The sequence below is a fragment of the Sinocyclocheilus grahami genome, unplaced genomic scaffold (genome assembly GCF_001515645.1).
Source record: "Sinocyclocheilus grahami isolate Dianchi unplaced genomic scaffold, SAMN03320097.WGS_v1.1 scaffold54.1, whole genome shotgun sequence".
Lineage (NCBI taxonomy): Eukaryota > Metazoa > Chordata > Actinopteri > Cypriniformes > Cyprinidae > Sinocyclocheilus > Sinocyclocheilus grahami.
Window position 1 is genome coordinate 4,106,126 of NW_015505233.1, and position 17,830 is coordinate 4,123,955.

The window sequence follows — 17,830 nt, forward strand, 5'->3', positions numbered from 1 at the left end:
GAAAGTATGTTTATTTACTGTACATGTACTCAATACTTGGTAGGGGCTCCTTTTGCTTTAATTACTGCCTCAATTCGGCGTGGCGTGGAGGTGATCAGTTTGTGGCACTGCTGATGTGGTATGGAAGCCCAGGTTTCTTTTACAGTGGCCTTCAGCTCATCTGCATTTTTTGTTCTCTTGTTTCTCATTTTCCTCTTGACAATACCCCATAGATTCTCTATGGGGTTCAGGTCTGGTGAGTTTGCTGGCCAGTCAAGCACACCAACACCATGGTCATTTAACCAACTTTTGGTGCTTTTGGCAGTGTGGGCAGGTGCCAAATCCTGCTGGAAAATGAAATCAGCATCTTCAAAAAGCTGGTCAGCAGAAGGAAGCATGAAGTGCTCCAAAATTTCTTGCTAAACAGGTGCAGTGACGTTGGTTTCAAAAAACACCAACATGGACCAACACCAGCAGATGACATTGCACCCCAAATCATCACAGACTGTGGAAACTTAACACTGGACTTCAAGCAACTTGGGCTATGAGCTTCTCCACCCTTCCTCCAGACTCTAGGACCTTGGTTTCCAAATGAAATACAAAACTTGCTCTCATCTGAAAAGAGGACTTTGGACCTCTGGGCAACAGTCCAGTTCTTCTTCTCCTTAGCCCAGGTAAGATGCCTCTGACGTTGTCTGTGGTTCAGGAGTGGCTTAACAAGAGGAATATGACAACTGTAGCCAAATTCCTTGACACGTCTATGTGTGGTGGCTCTTGATGCCTTGACCCCAGCCTCAGTCCATTGCTTGTGAAGTTCACTCAAATTCTTGAATCGATTTTGCTTGACAATCCTCATAAGGCTGCGGTTCTCTCGGTTGGTTGTGCATATTTTTCTTCCACACTTTTTCCTTCCACTCAACTTTCTGTTAATATGCTTGGATACAGCACTCTGTGAACAGCCAGCTTCTTTGGCAATGAATGTTTGTGGCTTACCCTCCTTGTGAAGGGTGTCAATGATTGTCTTCTGTCAGATCAGCAGTCTTCCCCATGATTGTGTAGCCTAGTGAACCAAACTGAGAGACCATTTTGAAGGCTCAGGAAACCTTTGCGGGTGTTTTGAGTTGATTAGCTGATTGGCATTTCACCATATTCTAATTTGTTGAGATAGTGAATTGGTGGGTTTTTGTTAAATGTGAGCCAAAATCATCACAATTAAAAGAACCAAAGACTTAAACTACTTCAGTCTGTGTGCATTGAATTTATTTAATACACAAGTTTCACAATTTGAGTTGAATTACTGAAATAAATGAACTTTTACATGACATTCTAATTTATTGAGATGCACCTGTATATATGTCACAAAATTCCAGATAATATTTTAATAGAGTCTTTGTAATAATTAAAGAAAACAAAATATTTAATTTTATATTTTGCAAATTCATTAAATAACAACCTGTTGTCTTTATAATATTAATGGGATCTTATACTGTACATGAAAATACACAGCTGCCTACATATTTTAGTAAAGAAATCGCTTGCAAGGAAAACATTATATTTAGAGTTCTTTGGCAAAAAAACAAAAGGTTGAAAAACGTCAGGGTGAAAAACCCTGGTTTAAAGAGTAAAGTTCTGACTAAACTATATAAAAAAAGATCAATAAAAACATAACAAAGAGAAGGAAAAAAACAAGGATATATTGTGATAGGTAAAACCTTGTTTTCAAGGAAAATAAAAGCTGCCTTCCATAACCTGCATTCTGGGGTGAAGAAACATAAAAGAAGAGGAAGAAAAAAATGAAGCAAATAAGAAAGGAGTTATTCTTAGAGTTATTTGTAGCTCACGTCTGTTCATTTGCACAACGAATGCTCTATAACGAATCTCCCATCCCTCTGTTTTCAATTTGTATCTCAACTCTTTATATCGTTAAGTCCCAGGCAGCAGATTTAATTAAGAATCCAGTCCAATACATTGTTTATTTATGAGATAAATTCAAGTGGCTGTTATCTGACAGTATAGAATCGCCGTGACTTTGCATTTTTATGCACAACTGCACTGCTGACATTTGCTACATATTATCCTTGTGAATTGTGCATTGGGATGGTAACAAAGAACAGGCTATTGATTAACTGGCAAGAGGAACTTGGATCTATTGTTGTACTGTGTGAATATCTGGGACATATAAAGTCTAGGAAGAAGTGTCCTGACTTTCCCATCAAGCACACAATGTTGTTTCAACAGTGCATCGTCAGGAAACAGAACAGTTGAACACATGGGCAGAGAGCTGTTAATTATGTTAAAAAATTTAAAAATAAATAAAATAAACAAAACATTAATTTTTTTTTTTTATTATTTAAATAAAATAAAAAAATATATATTTTATTATTTTTTTTAATTATATTTAATAATTATATTTAAATAAGAGTGTGAAAGATACCGTTGTAATCATCTTAATAAAGATGGTTCAATCTCTCTTTCTTCCCTCGTAACCGTAAGTGTTTATTCACATAGGCTGCCGAATGAAGCACCTGAGGGAACTTCTCTTCTCTCATCTCTGTTGTTTAATTACACTTCTTTTCTTCTGCACTACTGCTCTTTTCAGCGTGGATTACATAAACAGCTCTCCCCAGCCTCCTTGCTCTTGTGCTACACACGCTGCACAGCATAACACAATAAAGCCTTCCATCAAGATATAATATATATATATATATATATATATAGATATAGATATAGATATATATATATAGATGCTGGAGTATCAGAGGGAGGAATAAAGGAGCATTGAGAAAGCCCTACTTCAGCAAGAGTTCACATAACATCACCCATAAGTGCATCTGTCTGCCAGATGGGTGCCAAATTACACAAGATGTTGCTAATAATAACTGCCGTATTATTTATGCCCTTGTATTTATCATCTTAGGAAAACACAAGTATCATTTTAATGAGAAAATTTCAGGCTTTACTGACCTGCTGCAATAATAAATAGCAAGTGCACAGTGTTGTAATTTAGTGTCATGTGGCTTTTTAATGAATTTCGCCATTGATTTAGTAAAGTTTTGCATGCAAACTTATACAAAATAGGATATCTTGTCAGTTGTTGTGGACTGTCCTTGATTGAAGATGTAATTTGGGGTGTGTCGCCATAAAAGTGCAAGATAAAAGGGAGTGTCAATGCAAATAGATTACATTGTGCCTGCAAAGTGATCTGTCAAGCCTAAAAGTAATTTCGGAAACTGAGTGTGAAAATGAATACTACTGAACAGCAGGTATTAATCTGATTTGGGTTATGCTCCTGTCTGCTGTCACTATGATAAAAGAGAGACGTTAAGAACAGAGAACACATAAGGTGCGTTTCCATTACAGATTTGCGCAAAACTTTGGCGATATTTTATAAATGTCGATAAAAATGTATTGCGAAATGACGGCGTTTCCATTGACTAAAACGTAACCTTTTGCCTCTCGCGATAAGTCATGGCAACGGATTTTGGCTATATTTATTCAAAGGAGTCGTATGCGTGTATCTTTACAGAAGCAGCACAGAGAGCCGCTTGAGAAACGTGCGTGGCGCGGCTGGATTCTGGAATAAACACAAGCATTGTGGCAGCAATCAGCTTCAGTGGCCGTATCAGAGCCCCACTGTACCGCAGACGTGTGCAGTGAAAATTGTCTAAGCATTAATGGTAGGGAAAGCCCCTTATACTGGAGAGCGGCCACGTATGATGTGTTTCTTGGAGGTTATAGTACATTGAAGAATGATCATATGACTTTACATACGTCATGTGACCTATAAATGCGAAAAAGCCGTTTCCATTGCAGTTTTGCGAATTATTCCTTTTTCGCATTGCCTGAAAAACTTTTTTTGCGATATATGGGCGTTTTTGCGAAATTGACGCATTTCCATTAGGCGTATTTTCAATTTTCAATTTGCACAATTTGAAGGGTAATGGAAACGCGCCTATACACGTATACTGCTTGATTGCAAAAAATGTATTTCTTGTGAGATTCTGGTATGCAATTGTTTTATTAATAATTACATTCAGCACTAAAACAAGTATGGGAAATTGTACATATTGCAACACACTGCAAAGAAACTAGCAGAAGGGTTATACACACAACCACCATCTCATTAGATACACACATATATATATTTATATATACATATATTTAGACATGGATCGTACTCACCCACCATGGTTCCCGCGTCGGAGCTCTGTCCGAAGAAGCCTCTAGACCGGACCATCAGTAAGATGGTCACTATGAAGCCATAGAACCAACCAAACCTAATAGGTCCAGCATAGGAGACTATAATGCAGGAAATTTCCCACCTAACCTCGGTCAGGTGGAGAGATGGTGGTTACAGGGGAATTAGGAAGGTGAAGATAAGGGCAGATGTAAGACCCCCGAAGGAAATGAGTAGATACTGAGGTATCACTCTGATCCGGACAAAAGCGCTGACGCCCTGTCTGGATCACATCCCTTAGGTCTTTTACTTACCTTCCTTTGACCCGCGATTCTTCCTCCCCCTACCCGCGGGCGGGGGAGGAGCGCGAGCCGCGACACTAGCCTTCTGAGCCAGTCTCTGATCCTCAAACTGAGACGGGCTGGGTTTGTTCGGGCTCAGACCCGGACACCCCTAGAGGACGCAGTTCGAAGTTCCCATGAAAGGGAACATAATGCATTAATATCGAAGATATGCAACATATGATACATGTCCCAGACTTTCAGTTATTATTTACACTGAACATTTTTTTTTCATTCATCCAATTAAAAAAATGTAGGGTAATGATTCACATCTATAATTTTTTTAATTGGATGAATGAAACATTTTTTTCAGTGTAGAAGTATTTGCTATTCTCTAAAATTATGAATAATTAATTTTGAACCGTTAATGCTAGATAATATAGTGGGGTTAAAAGAATAGTTCACCCAAAAATGAAAATAGTATCATTATTTACTCATCATTTACTCATGTTTTCCCAAATTTAACTTAACTTAATTCTTCTGTTGAACACAAAAGTGGATATTTTGAAGAATGTTGGTAACAAAATAGTTGCTGGTAGCCACTGAGTTCCATAGTAATGAAGAAATACTATATACTATAGTAATGCTATAATAATAATAATGCATATTAACACATACAGCTAACTAAACCTGTTTCTCCTTTCCTAATGAGAGTTAAGGAAAAAAAGAAATTAGGGAAAAGTTGAAAAGGAAAATGGGTGAGAGTAAAACAGAGATGTGACACTGCCACAATGCTTTGAATAGGTGACTTCAATGAATATATAACCAAGTGTATTTAGCACAGATTATTCAGTTTGACGTAATAAGTATATACTAATATAACTGACTGATGCCATTTCAGACTCGGCTCCACTGAGCTTCATTATTCATCTCTATTGGCTGCCGCATTCGTTCACTTCCTCACTTGTACTGACTGTGGAATAGATGTTATCCCTGCGTGTTTTCCCTCCATTGACACGGCACAAATGGAATGTGTACTTGTAAGTCTATATGTGTGTGTGTGTTTGAGTTTGTGTGTATTAGAGGAGAATTTAAATGAACTCAGAAAGAGATGAGAGCAAGCATTTTGCTTTCTGTGTCTTCTTTGAGCTGGAGAGCTGGATTGTAATTTCACAAACAGACTCACCCACATATACAACCAAGAGTGCATATTTAGATAGATAGATAGATAGATAGATAGATAGATAGATAGATAGATTCTTTATGGCCACTGTATATGCAAAGGCGTCCACAATAGTAATGTTTCATATCTACTGCTACATTGCTCCTCATGATTTTCCTATGTGTATCAGTGTTTGTCTCTGTGGTACATTGTGGGCTCCAACTTGAGCTACTTTCCTTCCTAAATCCTTGGCATTCCCTTCCATCCACCCGGAACCATTCCTGCATACTCTGATCCATTGTTCATGGCACTGGCTGGCACAGAAAGAGCAGCCACTGTGCTCGGAGACTGTGGTCCTGACAGCCCTGCCACCCTCTTTATATGACTCTGGAAATGGATGAGGAAGGATGTAAAGAGAGACATATGTGAAAGATGTCCTGCAGCACTCTCATAAAGGAACATCACAGCATCCTGACATCAAACAGTCCTTCAAGTGTAGGATAGTATCTTTCCATTTTCCATCAACCAACCTTACATAGCAACAATGACTCAAGTCAGAGGTTTGAGTTTGGGGGTGGGACTATTCGTTTGTCTGACCAATGGAAGACTGGGGGAGTGTTCCAGAAACCTGTTTGAAACTGTTAAAGGGTTAGTTCACCCAAAAATGAAAAATCTGTCATGAATTACTCACCCTCATGTCGTTCTACCCCGTAAGACCTTCATTACCCATATAGGACCGTATAAGATCTACGTCAGAATGCCACATGTATGCATTGAATAAAGTCGCTATTTTTGTTCTCTTTGCACACAAAAAGTATTCTCATAGCTTCATAAAATTAAAGTTGAACCACTGATGTCACATGGACTATTTTAATGATGTCCTTACTACCGTTCAGGGCCTTGAATGTGTCAGTTGCGTTGCTGTCTATGCAGGGTCAGAAAGCTCTCGGATTTCATAAAAAAATATCTTAATTTGTGTTTTGAAGATGAACAAAGATCTTACAGGTTTGGAACGACATGAGGGTGAGTAACTGATGACAGAATTTTCATCTTTGGGTGAACTAACCCTTGAATATTGTAAATTAAAACTCAAAATAAAAATTTAATAAAAACATTCTTGCTTACTGAAATAAAAATAAAAACAAGTACATACTCATGGCTTTAAAATGTAACTTCTAAATAACTGAATGAATGAATTTTTTTTTAATATTACAAGTTAGCGGAGTAACTGACAGCCCTAAAAACTAAAATTAAAACTGAAATAAAAATTAAACTGAAACTAGAACACTCTGAAAAAACAAAACAAAAATTAAACTGAAACTAGAACACTCTGAAAAAAAATACAGCTAAATTAAAAATAATAATGATATAGGGAAAACGAATGAAAATTGGTCAAACTGAAAAAAAAGTGATAGCTCACTCAAAAAGAAAAATTATTTACTCACCCTCATTTCATTCCAAATCTGTATGTTTTTTATTTATTTATTTATTTTTTTGTATGGACAAAATTGTTTATGTTCTGCAATAGAAACAGTCATACAGGTTTGGAATGTCATGAATGTGAGTAAATGAGGAGTAAACTCTAAACTACAAGTCATTATTTTCAAAATCATATTTGGTGACACTAATTGCACAGAAATGACACACATTGATTAGTGTGTAAATGATGACAAAACTTATTTTATTCAAACTATCACTTTAAACTGTAAGGAGCTTGTGTCAGCTTTGCATTAACAACATCAGAAGCATCAATAGGCATGTGCATTGTAGAGCTCCTCACTTGTGGTTTTGATTGACAGATATAATGATGGAGCTTCTCAGTAATGAATCATTGAGCTGTGGACTGCTGTGGCATTCCCGCAGTGCGGGCTCATTTCAACACTAACGCATCCTCTCGCTGTCCCGGACTCCTCCTCTACTTCAGTCAGATCTGGAATGAAAACACGCTCACAGATGCCTCACCTCCCCACACTTAGAGCTGGGTTTGTTATTCTGAAATATATTTAAAGTGACGGCACACATCAGCCCAGCTCCTTGCTAAAGTCATCAGAAATTTAACGCTTGTGCTTAAAATAGACACCCACGCTGACAGCGATGCTATGGTTTACCTCAAACTCTTATTTTCGACAGAGATAGCGAGACCTCACTTATTGCCAATCAATGTGACTTAGATGTCACTGGAATGTCATTTGAGGTCATCGTACAAATACAAACACTCCCAGAGTCTATTTTCCATAGCAACACGGATCAATGACACCTGCCTTTATCTCCATGGGAACGCACATGTCCTTCTTTGACTACCTTCCCTCTCATTCTTTCATTAATCTCTCCCTATTTCTCTGTTTCTCACTCTCTCTCTCTCTGAGCGTTATACAAACCATTTATTTCCCTGCACAAATAGGAAATTATCTATAATTTATGAGCCCCACATCTATTTATTAGTTCAGCATGGATTACTGTGGTCTGTGTGGGCTTCCAGAGAGTCACATTTCTGTTAATGGTCTCCCCAAGGTAAATTTAACCACAATTAGGCGGTAAATAACAGCCCTGAACTGTCTGATGAATTGATGAAGGCAAACCCTCCATTAGAGGATCTTAGTACAGGCCCTTTAATTTGCCCAAATAAAAGGAAGAAAGCAAAACAAGACAAACAAACTGATTTTTTAGGTTTTCAAAAGCCCTGCTCGAGAATTTCCAATTTCAAAAGTTGTTGTTCTACATTGAGGAGAAATGCTTTGTTGTTAATTTTTGTCTTTTGTTTCCTACATTCGTAGGAAGTGTCCTTGAGTTTAATATAAACACGCAATTAAAAGGATGATAAATAATTAGAACTTGCTGGCCCTAAACATTCACTTTCAGATATTTATCAAGAATAAAGCCATTAGTTTTACCAAACACAGAATACAGAAAACTATTTTAATAATAATAATAATAATAATAATAATATGAATTAACATTATTATGGCATGATTTAGATTTTTTACTTAGATTTTTTACTGTATCATTATTATTTTTAGACCAATTAATGTGATACACATGTAAACCTATAATGAAGTGATAAATATGACTATATATAATGCAATTATTTCCAATAATTAGAGTAAGGTCTTAATCGCAGTAAGATGTTTACATTACAAAAGAAAACCTATTTACTTCAATTTACATGCAATTTTCATTATTCTAATTATTTACACAAATATTTTTTATATTTTGTCAGTATTGCATCCAACAATTAAGTAGCTTGCTTCCTCGGGTGAATGCAATTTCTGTCTACCATAACTTTTAAAACACTTTTGTGGATACTGAAATGTTTCATCAACCCTAGACACACTACTGTTTGGAGTCAGAAAGATTTTTTTTTTGGAAATAATTAAATTAGTACTTTATTCAGCAAGGTTGCATTAAATTGACCAAAAACGAATTATTTTAAAATAAATCCTGTTCTTTTGAAATGCATCACTGTTTCCACAAAAAAAAAAAAATTTTTTTTTTACTTAAAACATTTAAAAATAAATGTCCCTGAGCATTACTGTTTCGCCATCACAGGAATAAATTACATTTTAAAATATACTAAAATAGAAAATTTTTGTAAGATTTTGCAATATTACAGTTTTTACTGTATTTTTGATCAAATAAATGCAGCTCAAGTCAGCATAAGAGACTTCTTTCAAAAACATGACAAGGAAAGATTAGGACAGAGAGAGAGAAAAAAGGAGTGGGGGCTGTCAAATGAAATATGTATCTATTAGCTTGCAGATAGTCTACTGTGTTCTTAATTAGGCATGTCCTGAGGCTATCATGTCTGAATGGATTACGCCCTACATTCTCCAAAACACACACAACACACAAACACATACATACCCACACACACCATATGCCACACAGTCTGTGGCCTGTGTGATCTTCCTGCCATCCTTTCTCTGATGCTTATCCAAACCCCATCACAGAGTTATTGGCATGTGTGAGAGACAGAAACAGAGTACTACCATCCACTGCCTCCTGGACTCAAATCAATAAACCGTCTTTGCGTATTTACGGTTTATTGCTTTTTTTTTGTCTTGCAGGAACAGACCTTTCTGTTATCTGAGCTGCTGTTGGGGCACTTGTGACCTTGACAACCAAATCTGCACTGTGTTTGTGCTGGTGCGCTGTCAAGCCCGCTGCCGCTGTGTCATTTGTGGCAGCTAAATTGAAGGAGTGCTCTAATCATCTCCCACACGTCTTGCCCCTCGCCACGCGTGCGGGAAGCCCCGGGCGGCCAGCCCGCTCATTCCGCTGTCTGTCTTCCTGCCCACAAACATCCCATCATCAACAGTGACCTGAAGCCACACGGCATCTGCTGTATGAAAGATGTTGATTTTATTGGCAAAACACAGCTCCTTTGGGTTACGGTCCACTTCGTGTGAGCAGTATGATGAAGACCACAAACTATAACTCACATCGATGGGATTCTCTTCATATGTGAAGAAAACACAGCTAACATAACACACAAAAATGGACCACAGGCATGGGTTTCTCAATGGCCTGGATGAAAAAAAGCCTGCGTTTTTGCACCCCAGCAACAGGTGGACGGGTGTATTGACTGTCATAGAGAACAACAGAGCACAACATCAAACATGGGGCCCGTGGACACTCGGGTCTGTACGGAAAATCAAAATCTTAAGCTTCCTTTTCGGACTTATGGTCACCGTTCTCATCATGGCATCCTACATCTTGACGAGGGACCAGAAAGGGCTCTTTTTAACGCCATTACCGTATCACCTTACTGTGGAGTCTCATCCGGCTCAGCTGCCCTTTAATCTGTCCTTCGCTACAGACTACACAGTTGTGAGAGAGGTGGTGAGGAGCATTGTGGCCAGAGTGGATTTCAGTCAGAGAAGAGTGCCTGACCTGAGAGAAGTGAGAGAGAAAGAGCCAAACGTATGTGCATTTGAATTAAATTGATAAACATGCAAAATATCTTGATTTTCTTTACAATTCAAAAATCATGTAAATAAAAATAAAAAATGGCATATTTGATTGTTTCTGTGAATTTTAAGATTAACATCATCTAGAAATATTATTTTAGATAACTGTTTTCTATTTTAATACATTTTAAAATATATTTTATTCCTGCAATGGCAAAGCTGTTCAGTCTTCAGTGACAAATGATCCTTCAGAAATCATTCTAATGTGCTATGTATTATTATCAATATTGAAAACAATTGTGCTGCTTAATATTTTTGTGGAAACCAGGATACATTTTTTTTCAGGATTCTTTAATGAATAGAAAGTTCAGCATTTCTTTAAAATTTATATATTTGTATATTAGACACCTTTTTAAATCAATTATGCAACCTTGCTAAAAAACTTATGAATTTCTAATAAATAAATAAATAATAAGCCTTACTGACCCCAAACTTTGTACATAAATTAAGTAAATACTACAAGCTACGCTCTGTCAAGTCTTAGTTTGCTAGTATAAGCCTTTTGGTCTTTCTCGTCCACAGATATTCTCTGCAATTCCTCTCAAATTCTTTCCCCATCTCAAGAACCCCTGTTGGTATGAAGAATTCTTTGGGAATGTCACAGCTGATCCATATGGGAAAAACCTGTATGCTCTTTATTCAAAGCGCTTCCAAGCAGTATATGACCACCTGCGCAGAGCGTTTCCGGCTCACCTGCATCAGCACACAGGTAGACATTATCGCCTGCGCTGCCTGCCCTTCTTTTACATCATCGGCCAGCCCAAGTGTGGCACCACGGATCTCTACGACCGGTTACGGCTACATCCAGAGGTCCATTTCACCACTATGAAGGAGCCACACTGGTGGACACGAAAGAGATTTGGTGAGTTTCCCGTAAGAGATAAATGACAGGGTTTAAAATGTGAATTCATGATGCTAGATGGTCTTCTTTTAAAAGTCCGCAAAATGTTCACCACTCCCAATTTTCTTGCAATGCAGAGCATCTGCTTAATGTTTATCACATTCAGTTTATTACACAAATTGTACAGCTAAAGAACAGCTGCCATGCAATTCTGGTTGGATGTTAATAATATATAATAAATATAAATAATTGTATAAATAAAAATAGTAAAAATAAATAATTGTACTTTGTATTCCCCTGGTTTAAGGTATCATCAGGTTGAGTAATGGTTTTCATAACCCCTATCCACTGAATGACTACCTGGACCTTTTTGACCAAACAGCCAATCAGATTCAAGATCACTTGACAAGCAACTCCTCCAAAACCCACAAAAAAGTGGACATCATAATTGGTAATTGGTTACTCAATTGTTGTGTAGACCTTTTGATTTGTTAGCCACACTTCTTTTACTTAAAATATTTATTTGAAGTACCCTGTGAAGCTGTTATTTTATATATTTATGTTAAGTTCATATTTCAATAATTTTCTCATGTTCACGGTTCTCCGACATCAGGTAAACAAAACTAAAGTAAAAACAACCAAAAATAATGTTGTATTTTGATTTGTTTATATTTTTAATATGATTTTACATTTATTTTATTTTAAAATTTTTACTATATAATTAATTGTTAGCTTTTCATAAACTCAAAACCCCCCTGCAGTTCCCTCTCGAACCCCAGTTTGGATAGGTATTGTGTTTTTTTCTGTAATGATGATGATGAAGAAAGTGCTCAAATGAAATACGCATCATCTAGACTTTTTAATTAGAGAAGCCAGATGCTATGGTCAAGGTCTATCCTCTTGATGACTCAACAATAAATAATTTAGAAATGTCAGTCTTTGTCTACTGAGGCCTGAGAAATTAAGTCAACTAAATCAAAAACAAAACAACCCAGTCATAAATAATCACTAATAACAATCAGATTAAGTCTTCAAATCTAAGTCTTCAAATGAAATATCAAGTTGGTAAGGATCAAGCTATTAACATATTTTATGATTGACAGGTGAGGCGAGTGCATCCACAATGTGGGACAATAACGCTTGGGTTTATTTCTACGACAACGGAACGGAAGTGGAGCCACCTTTTCTGGTGCAAGACTTCATTCATGCTGTCCAACCAGATGCCAGATTCATTGTGATGCTCAGAGACCCAGTAGAAAGGTACTACTCCACTGTTTAAATAAGATATAATAATGATTTATGGTTTGGATATCATAACCAGTATAATATTACTATGTAAGGGTTGCTTTTTAGATTGTCCTCTTACCTCTTATTGTGTTTGTGCACTGTGTGTGTGTGTGTGTGTGTATTTGCGTGTGAGAGAGCAGGCTTTACTCAGACTATCTGTACTTTGGCATGGCTAATAAATCTGTGGAGGATTTTCATGAACGAGTATCAGAGTCGTTGAACCTGTTTGAGGGCTGCTTGGCTGAGAGGTCCATCCGTTCCTGCATTTACAATACCACTCTCAACAACCTGATGCCTGTAGGTGCAATGATCATATAAATCATGATCATATCAAATGTGAATATTTAATTTGCTGTTGCTCTCTTAAAGGGAAAGTACACCCCAAAAAAAGAAAATTCTGTTTACTCAACCTCATGTTCTGAACCTGTGTGATTTAAAAAAGATGTTATGTGCAATGATGCATAAAAAGTGAATGGGGACCAAGGGTTGTCAAGTTGCAAAAAAAACGATTCCTTCAATTCATTAAAATGTTATCAGATCTTCTGAACGATAGATGGATATGTCTCACCAAAGCATTTCAGTTGGTAATTCTCATTAGGGACGGGCACCAAAGGCAGCTGGTATGAGTCAGAGTCAGATTTTGCTCAGTCTGATATGATGTAATTGGTTCAGCCACCAGGTGCAGCCGCATAGATAAGATATACCCACCAGGGTATGAGCTGTTCTGGCTGTTCCCCAAAGCTGTGCAGCCAGTAGATGATCTTCACCTCTGGAGAAAGCTGTTGGAAGCTGAAATGAAAGCACTTTTAGAGAAATCTAAATGTGTTGTGAAGTATACATTGTTTTGCTGCACTGATCTGGGGATTAAAGTCATGAATGTTTGATTGTTGAAGCTGGTTGATGAACCAGCAAATGTCTGGATTGCTGAATCATTGCTGCTTAGTCTGGTAAATTGGATGTAATATAATACAAATAGAAGCTTGTGCACCATCCAGAATTGAACGAGGATGCCTATTATATTTTGATTTAATGAACTGAAATTGAACTGAGGTAACAAACAGAATGCAGAATTGTTATTTTAGTATAAATAAATCAAATGTCAGTTTGTGAACACTAGTAAGCCATTTAATATACTGTAATTCTCTGATTTTATCTATACTCTTTAAAATGGAGCCAAACATCAATACACATAATAAATGTAAATGTTTATTGGTATAAAGTTATCTGAGAACAACGTGGTGGACATTTTAACATTTTTGATGGTTGTAAAAATGTACATATCAAGAAATAAATAATCAAATTTGTCAAAATTAATTACTTAATTATTTATAATTTGTACTAAACGTCTGCTCATCAGTTGGAGATGAATTTCTTTATTAATATTATAATACAGCACGTTAAATACATACTACACAAGATGTTTACATCAGAAGCTACTTACTGTAAAAGATATAGTAAGAATAATCACCATATAATACAGCAGTGCATAAAATACTGTTATAAAACTGGAAAAAATCAGGGATTTTTACACTGCTACGTGTTATACTGAGTCTTTGGGTCCCTCTGTTGGTGAACACATGAAAGTAATGCATTCACTTTAAAGCTATAGAGTGGGGGAACTATGAGGGGTATGCGGATTGGCTGTTAGCATCACACTGGTTCCCTCGACAAAAAGTATTTTTCCATAGGCGTTTGGATTATCACAAAAAATAAGTTCAATCATAGTTCATGAAACTTACACGCTTTGTCCATCAAGATAATCTTCACAAAATAATATAACTTTTATGAATTTTGAAGCCAAAATAAAAGTGCCAGAACGTAAAAGCTAAACTTAGGCTATAAACAAACTACAGCACCACGGTCGCTCGACTTCAGCGTCACCACCACCACGCTTCCGACAACTTTTTCAAACTTATTTTTTAACACGTTCAGTGAAAAGGATTTACTCTGTATATGAATTTTAACCCACGCTACATGAACCTTTTCATATAAACTGGAATAAATACAAAACTAGGGCCAAATTAAAACTGAAATGAGACATTAGTAATAAATAGTATAGTGAATAAATGAAATAATCATAACTAAAGGACATATGAAAGCTCGTATTTCTGTACATTTCGAAATAAGGTGCATTAAAAGTGAATAAATCTTTGATTAATATGAATATTTTAATTAAAAACGTGTCTCCACGTACTATTCAATAAAATTCTAGTGCATTTAACCTATTAAATAACAGCAGAGTGAGCGAGTTTTTGGATATAGTAAGATTCAACTTATTTTAGTGAATAAAGTACCACATTTCAGCTATTGTTTTGTTTGGATGGGTACACAAAATGTTATTTTATCCTTGCTTCTAGAAAATCCTCAATCTATATGCTTTCTAACAGCTGCTTGTGGCTGTAAACATTTAATTTTAACGTGGCTTTAAGCACTATGCATAGTTAAAGTTTCACTTTCACAGTGACTAAGCAGGTAAATGTGGTGTTTACATGGAATAATCGTAATATGAGTTTACTTTATGGTACGAACCCAGATCAGTATCAGTAGGAAAGCCATAAAACGAGCATGAATTCCATCCGAAGACTTGCGTTGCATTTCGGAGCAAAAAAATAAAACATTGTCGAACAACAATATAAAATGCGGTAAACTATTAATTGGTTAGTCTACAAGTAATTGTACTATAAATTATACTACAATTGGAAGATACTGTAAATTGATCAACTGTTCAGCGTGATGATGTTTAATATCTCTGACAGCGTCTGTAGTCCCATTTAACAACTTGTTAGAAACGTAACAGTTTTAAAAATATCACGAGTGGGGTGTAACTGGTGTGTTTTATGTCGTAGAATAAAACGTGAAAGTATCTTGAGCTTGTGTGAACCACGGACCTTATTTTAGGGGATTTAACCAAACTCCCATTCAAAAAACCCATTGACTCTGGGACGATGGAACCAGAAGTGCTAAAATGCTAACTCGCTTCCGGGTTTTTGCCTACAAAATGACATCATAGTTCCACCACTCTATTCTAAATGCAGAATTCTTAACCAGGGGATCGGCGAGGGCCACTGGGGCTTACAGAGGGGCCAAAAGATGATTTTTAAATAATTTATTTCTATAAAATACAACTTAAAATGATCAAATCACAAAAAGTGTAAATAAAGATGAAGATATAGAATCATATTTCGTTTTTTTCCTTTAATAACTATTGTTTTTATTGTAGGTGAGGCTTCAGGTGGGACTATATGTCATATACCTGCTTGACTGGCTGAGTGTTTTCAGTAGAGAGCAGATACTCATCCTACGACTTGAGGATCATGCTGCCAACCGAAAAATCACTATGCGGAGAGTCTTTGAATTTCTAAAGTTGGGTGAGTTAGTTTTCATCCTTCCACATACTTGTTACAGTAATGTGTGTCTGTTTGTTTAACCTCTGAAATCTTCAGAAATGTGTCATTATGTGCAAATATGTATCTGTTATATCACTGACCGGGTTTCATCGACTCTACAGGACCTCTTACTCTGCAGAAGGAAGCAGACATCACAAAGAGCCCCGCCTCCAACACCAGACGACCAGCCAATCGAAATCTTGGCCCAATGCTGCCCATAACAAAGGAGATCCTGCAGAGCTTCTACGAGCCTTTTAACCAGCGCCTGGCCCGAGTGCTAAGGGACCCTGCCTTCTTGTGGATGTAGCACTGAGGGAGAGGAAATGAACAGACATGTATTATTGCAATAGAAAAAAGTGACACAGATTAAACTCAAATTTAAAACTAAATTAGATTTGTTAGGCCAATGCTGGGTGGCTGGTATCACCTTTGGTCAGAATTCAAATAAATTTTTTTTTTTTAAATTCTAGTCAATTATATAGTGATACCACTGACTTTATTTTTATTATTTTATTTTCCTTGGTTATTTGGTGCAGGACACGTTCATTATTGCACTTTGATACTGTGAGAGTATTTGGTCAGGATTACCGCTGAGAAATTAATAGACAATTTATTTAATGTATTTGTTATAAGGCCTTGGAAGCCACAGTGTTTCTACAAAATGAAAGGATACAGAAAAGGTAGTGATCAAAAATTAATACACTCAACAAATGACGACAATTAATAAAAAAGTGTCAGTGTTTTGGAGTTTAGCTCTGAGGTGAATGTGAGAGGGCCTAGTGTTGCTGGAAGATATGGACCTGTAATATAAAGGACAATATAAGGGTTGTGGAATCTGAGCACAAAAGCCATCCTGGACATTGAACTGGGTGAATGAAACCTGATGTCACTGTAATGTAATTTTAATGTTTTAATCTGTTATTGTGACTGTACAGAGATAAGGGCAAGAATAGATTAATTCCAACTTAATTCAACTTTGACATCTTCTGACTGAATTGAAATAAATATTGCTTTTTTATATTTGCTTCTCTAAAACCCAATAATTTGTCTGGAGAACTGGTGATGGTAAATAACTAAAGTTAGATAAAAATAGATTAAAAATATTTTTACGTAACAAGCCGGCAAGTCAATGATAATATATGTGGATACTAATATTAATAAAATATTGTTTTCCGTCAAGACTGTCAAGTCAATAGCTTACCATATTTTATCACTCATATGTTACATTTTAGAAATGTTCATGTAAAAATATTTAATTACCCTATCAAAGACTGTGAATGTTCAGAGTTTTTAAAATGATGAAAGTCTACCACAATATAATGAAATATTGGTAATTTAGGCTATCCACCTTTTTGTTCAACGCGGAAGTATATGGGCGAGACTTCCGGTTCATTAGCCGCTATAGGTAAATAACGAGAAGAATAACAACGTGCAGTAAACAGTAAAACTGTGCACTACAAACCAGTGTGTTCATAATTAAGATAATACATCAAAATAATATGGTAAGACGCACCCATTTTCAATATCAAGCAGCAAAACGAACGGTTTTGTACAGCTAATAATAGCTGGACTCGGATGCAGTGGTGCCAACTAATTTTAAGGGGAAGTTGCTAAAGGAAGGTTGATTTGTTGCTAAAAGTTGCTAAATGATGTTGTGATGACATTGCGTGATGACGTCATTACGCAATCACGATGCAAAGTTATGTCAAATCTCAGCAAAAACATATTTTATATATGTTAATTTAGATTT

At 36.4% G+C, this 17,830-nt stretch overlaps 1 protein-coding gene and 1 long non-coding RNA gene across 2 annotated transcripts in view; one reads left to right on the forward strand and one right to left on the reverse strand.

The window, feature by feature from the left end:
• Positions 1-16,513, forward strand: part of LOC107583521 (carbohydrate sulfotransferase 15-like) — a 33,320-nt gene extending 16,807 nt beyond the window's left edge. Inside the window, exons 2-8 of the mRNA XM_016269763.1 lie at positions 9,664-10,519; positions 11,089-11,428; positions 11,715-11,858; positions 12,511-12,667; positions 12,835-12,991; positions 15,915-16,062; positions 16,203-16,513. Of these exons, the coding sequence (XP_016125249.1) occupies positions 10,094-10,519; positions 11,089-11,428; positions 11,715-11,858; positions 12,511-12,667; positions 12,835-12,991; positions 15,915-16,062; positions 16,203-16,387 (1,557 nt within the window). The 5' untranslated portion in view covers positions 9,664-10,093 and the 3' untranslated portion in view covers positions 16,388-16,513. The remainder of the gene's footprint in view (positions 1-9,663; positions 10,520-11,088; positions 11,429-11,714; positions 11,859-12,510; positions 12,668-12,834; positions 12,992-15,914; positions 16,063-16,202) is intronic.
• Positions 9,495-17,065, reverse strand: LOC107583522 (uncharacterized). The gene is made up of 3 exons (XR_001609048.1): positions 16,799-17,065; positions 11,343-11,348; positions 9,495-9,505 (listed from the first exon to the last, which is right to left on the reverse strand). It is a non-coding gene; the product is annotated as an uncharacterized lncRNA (long non-coding RNA).
• Between the last annotated feature and the right edge of the window lie 765 nt (positions 17,066-17,830).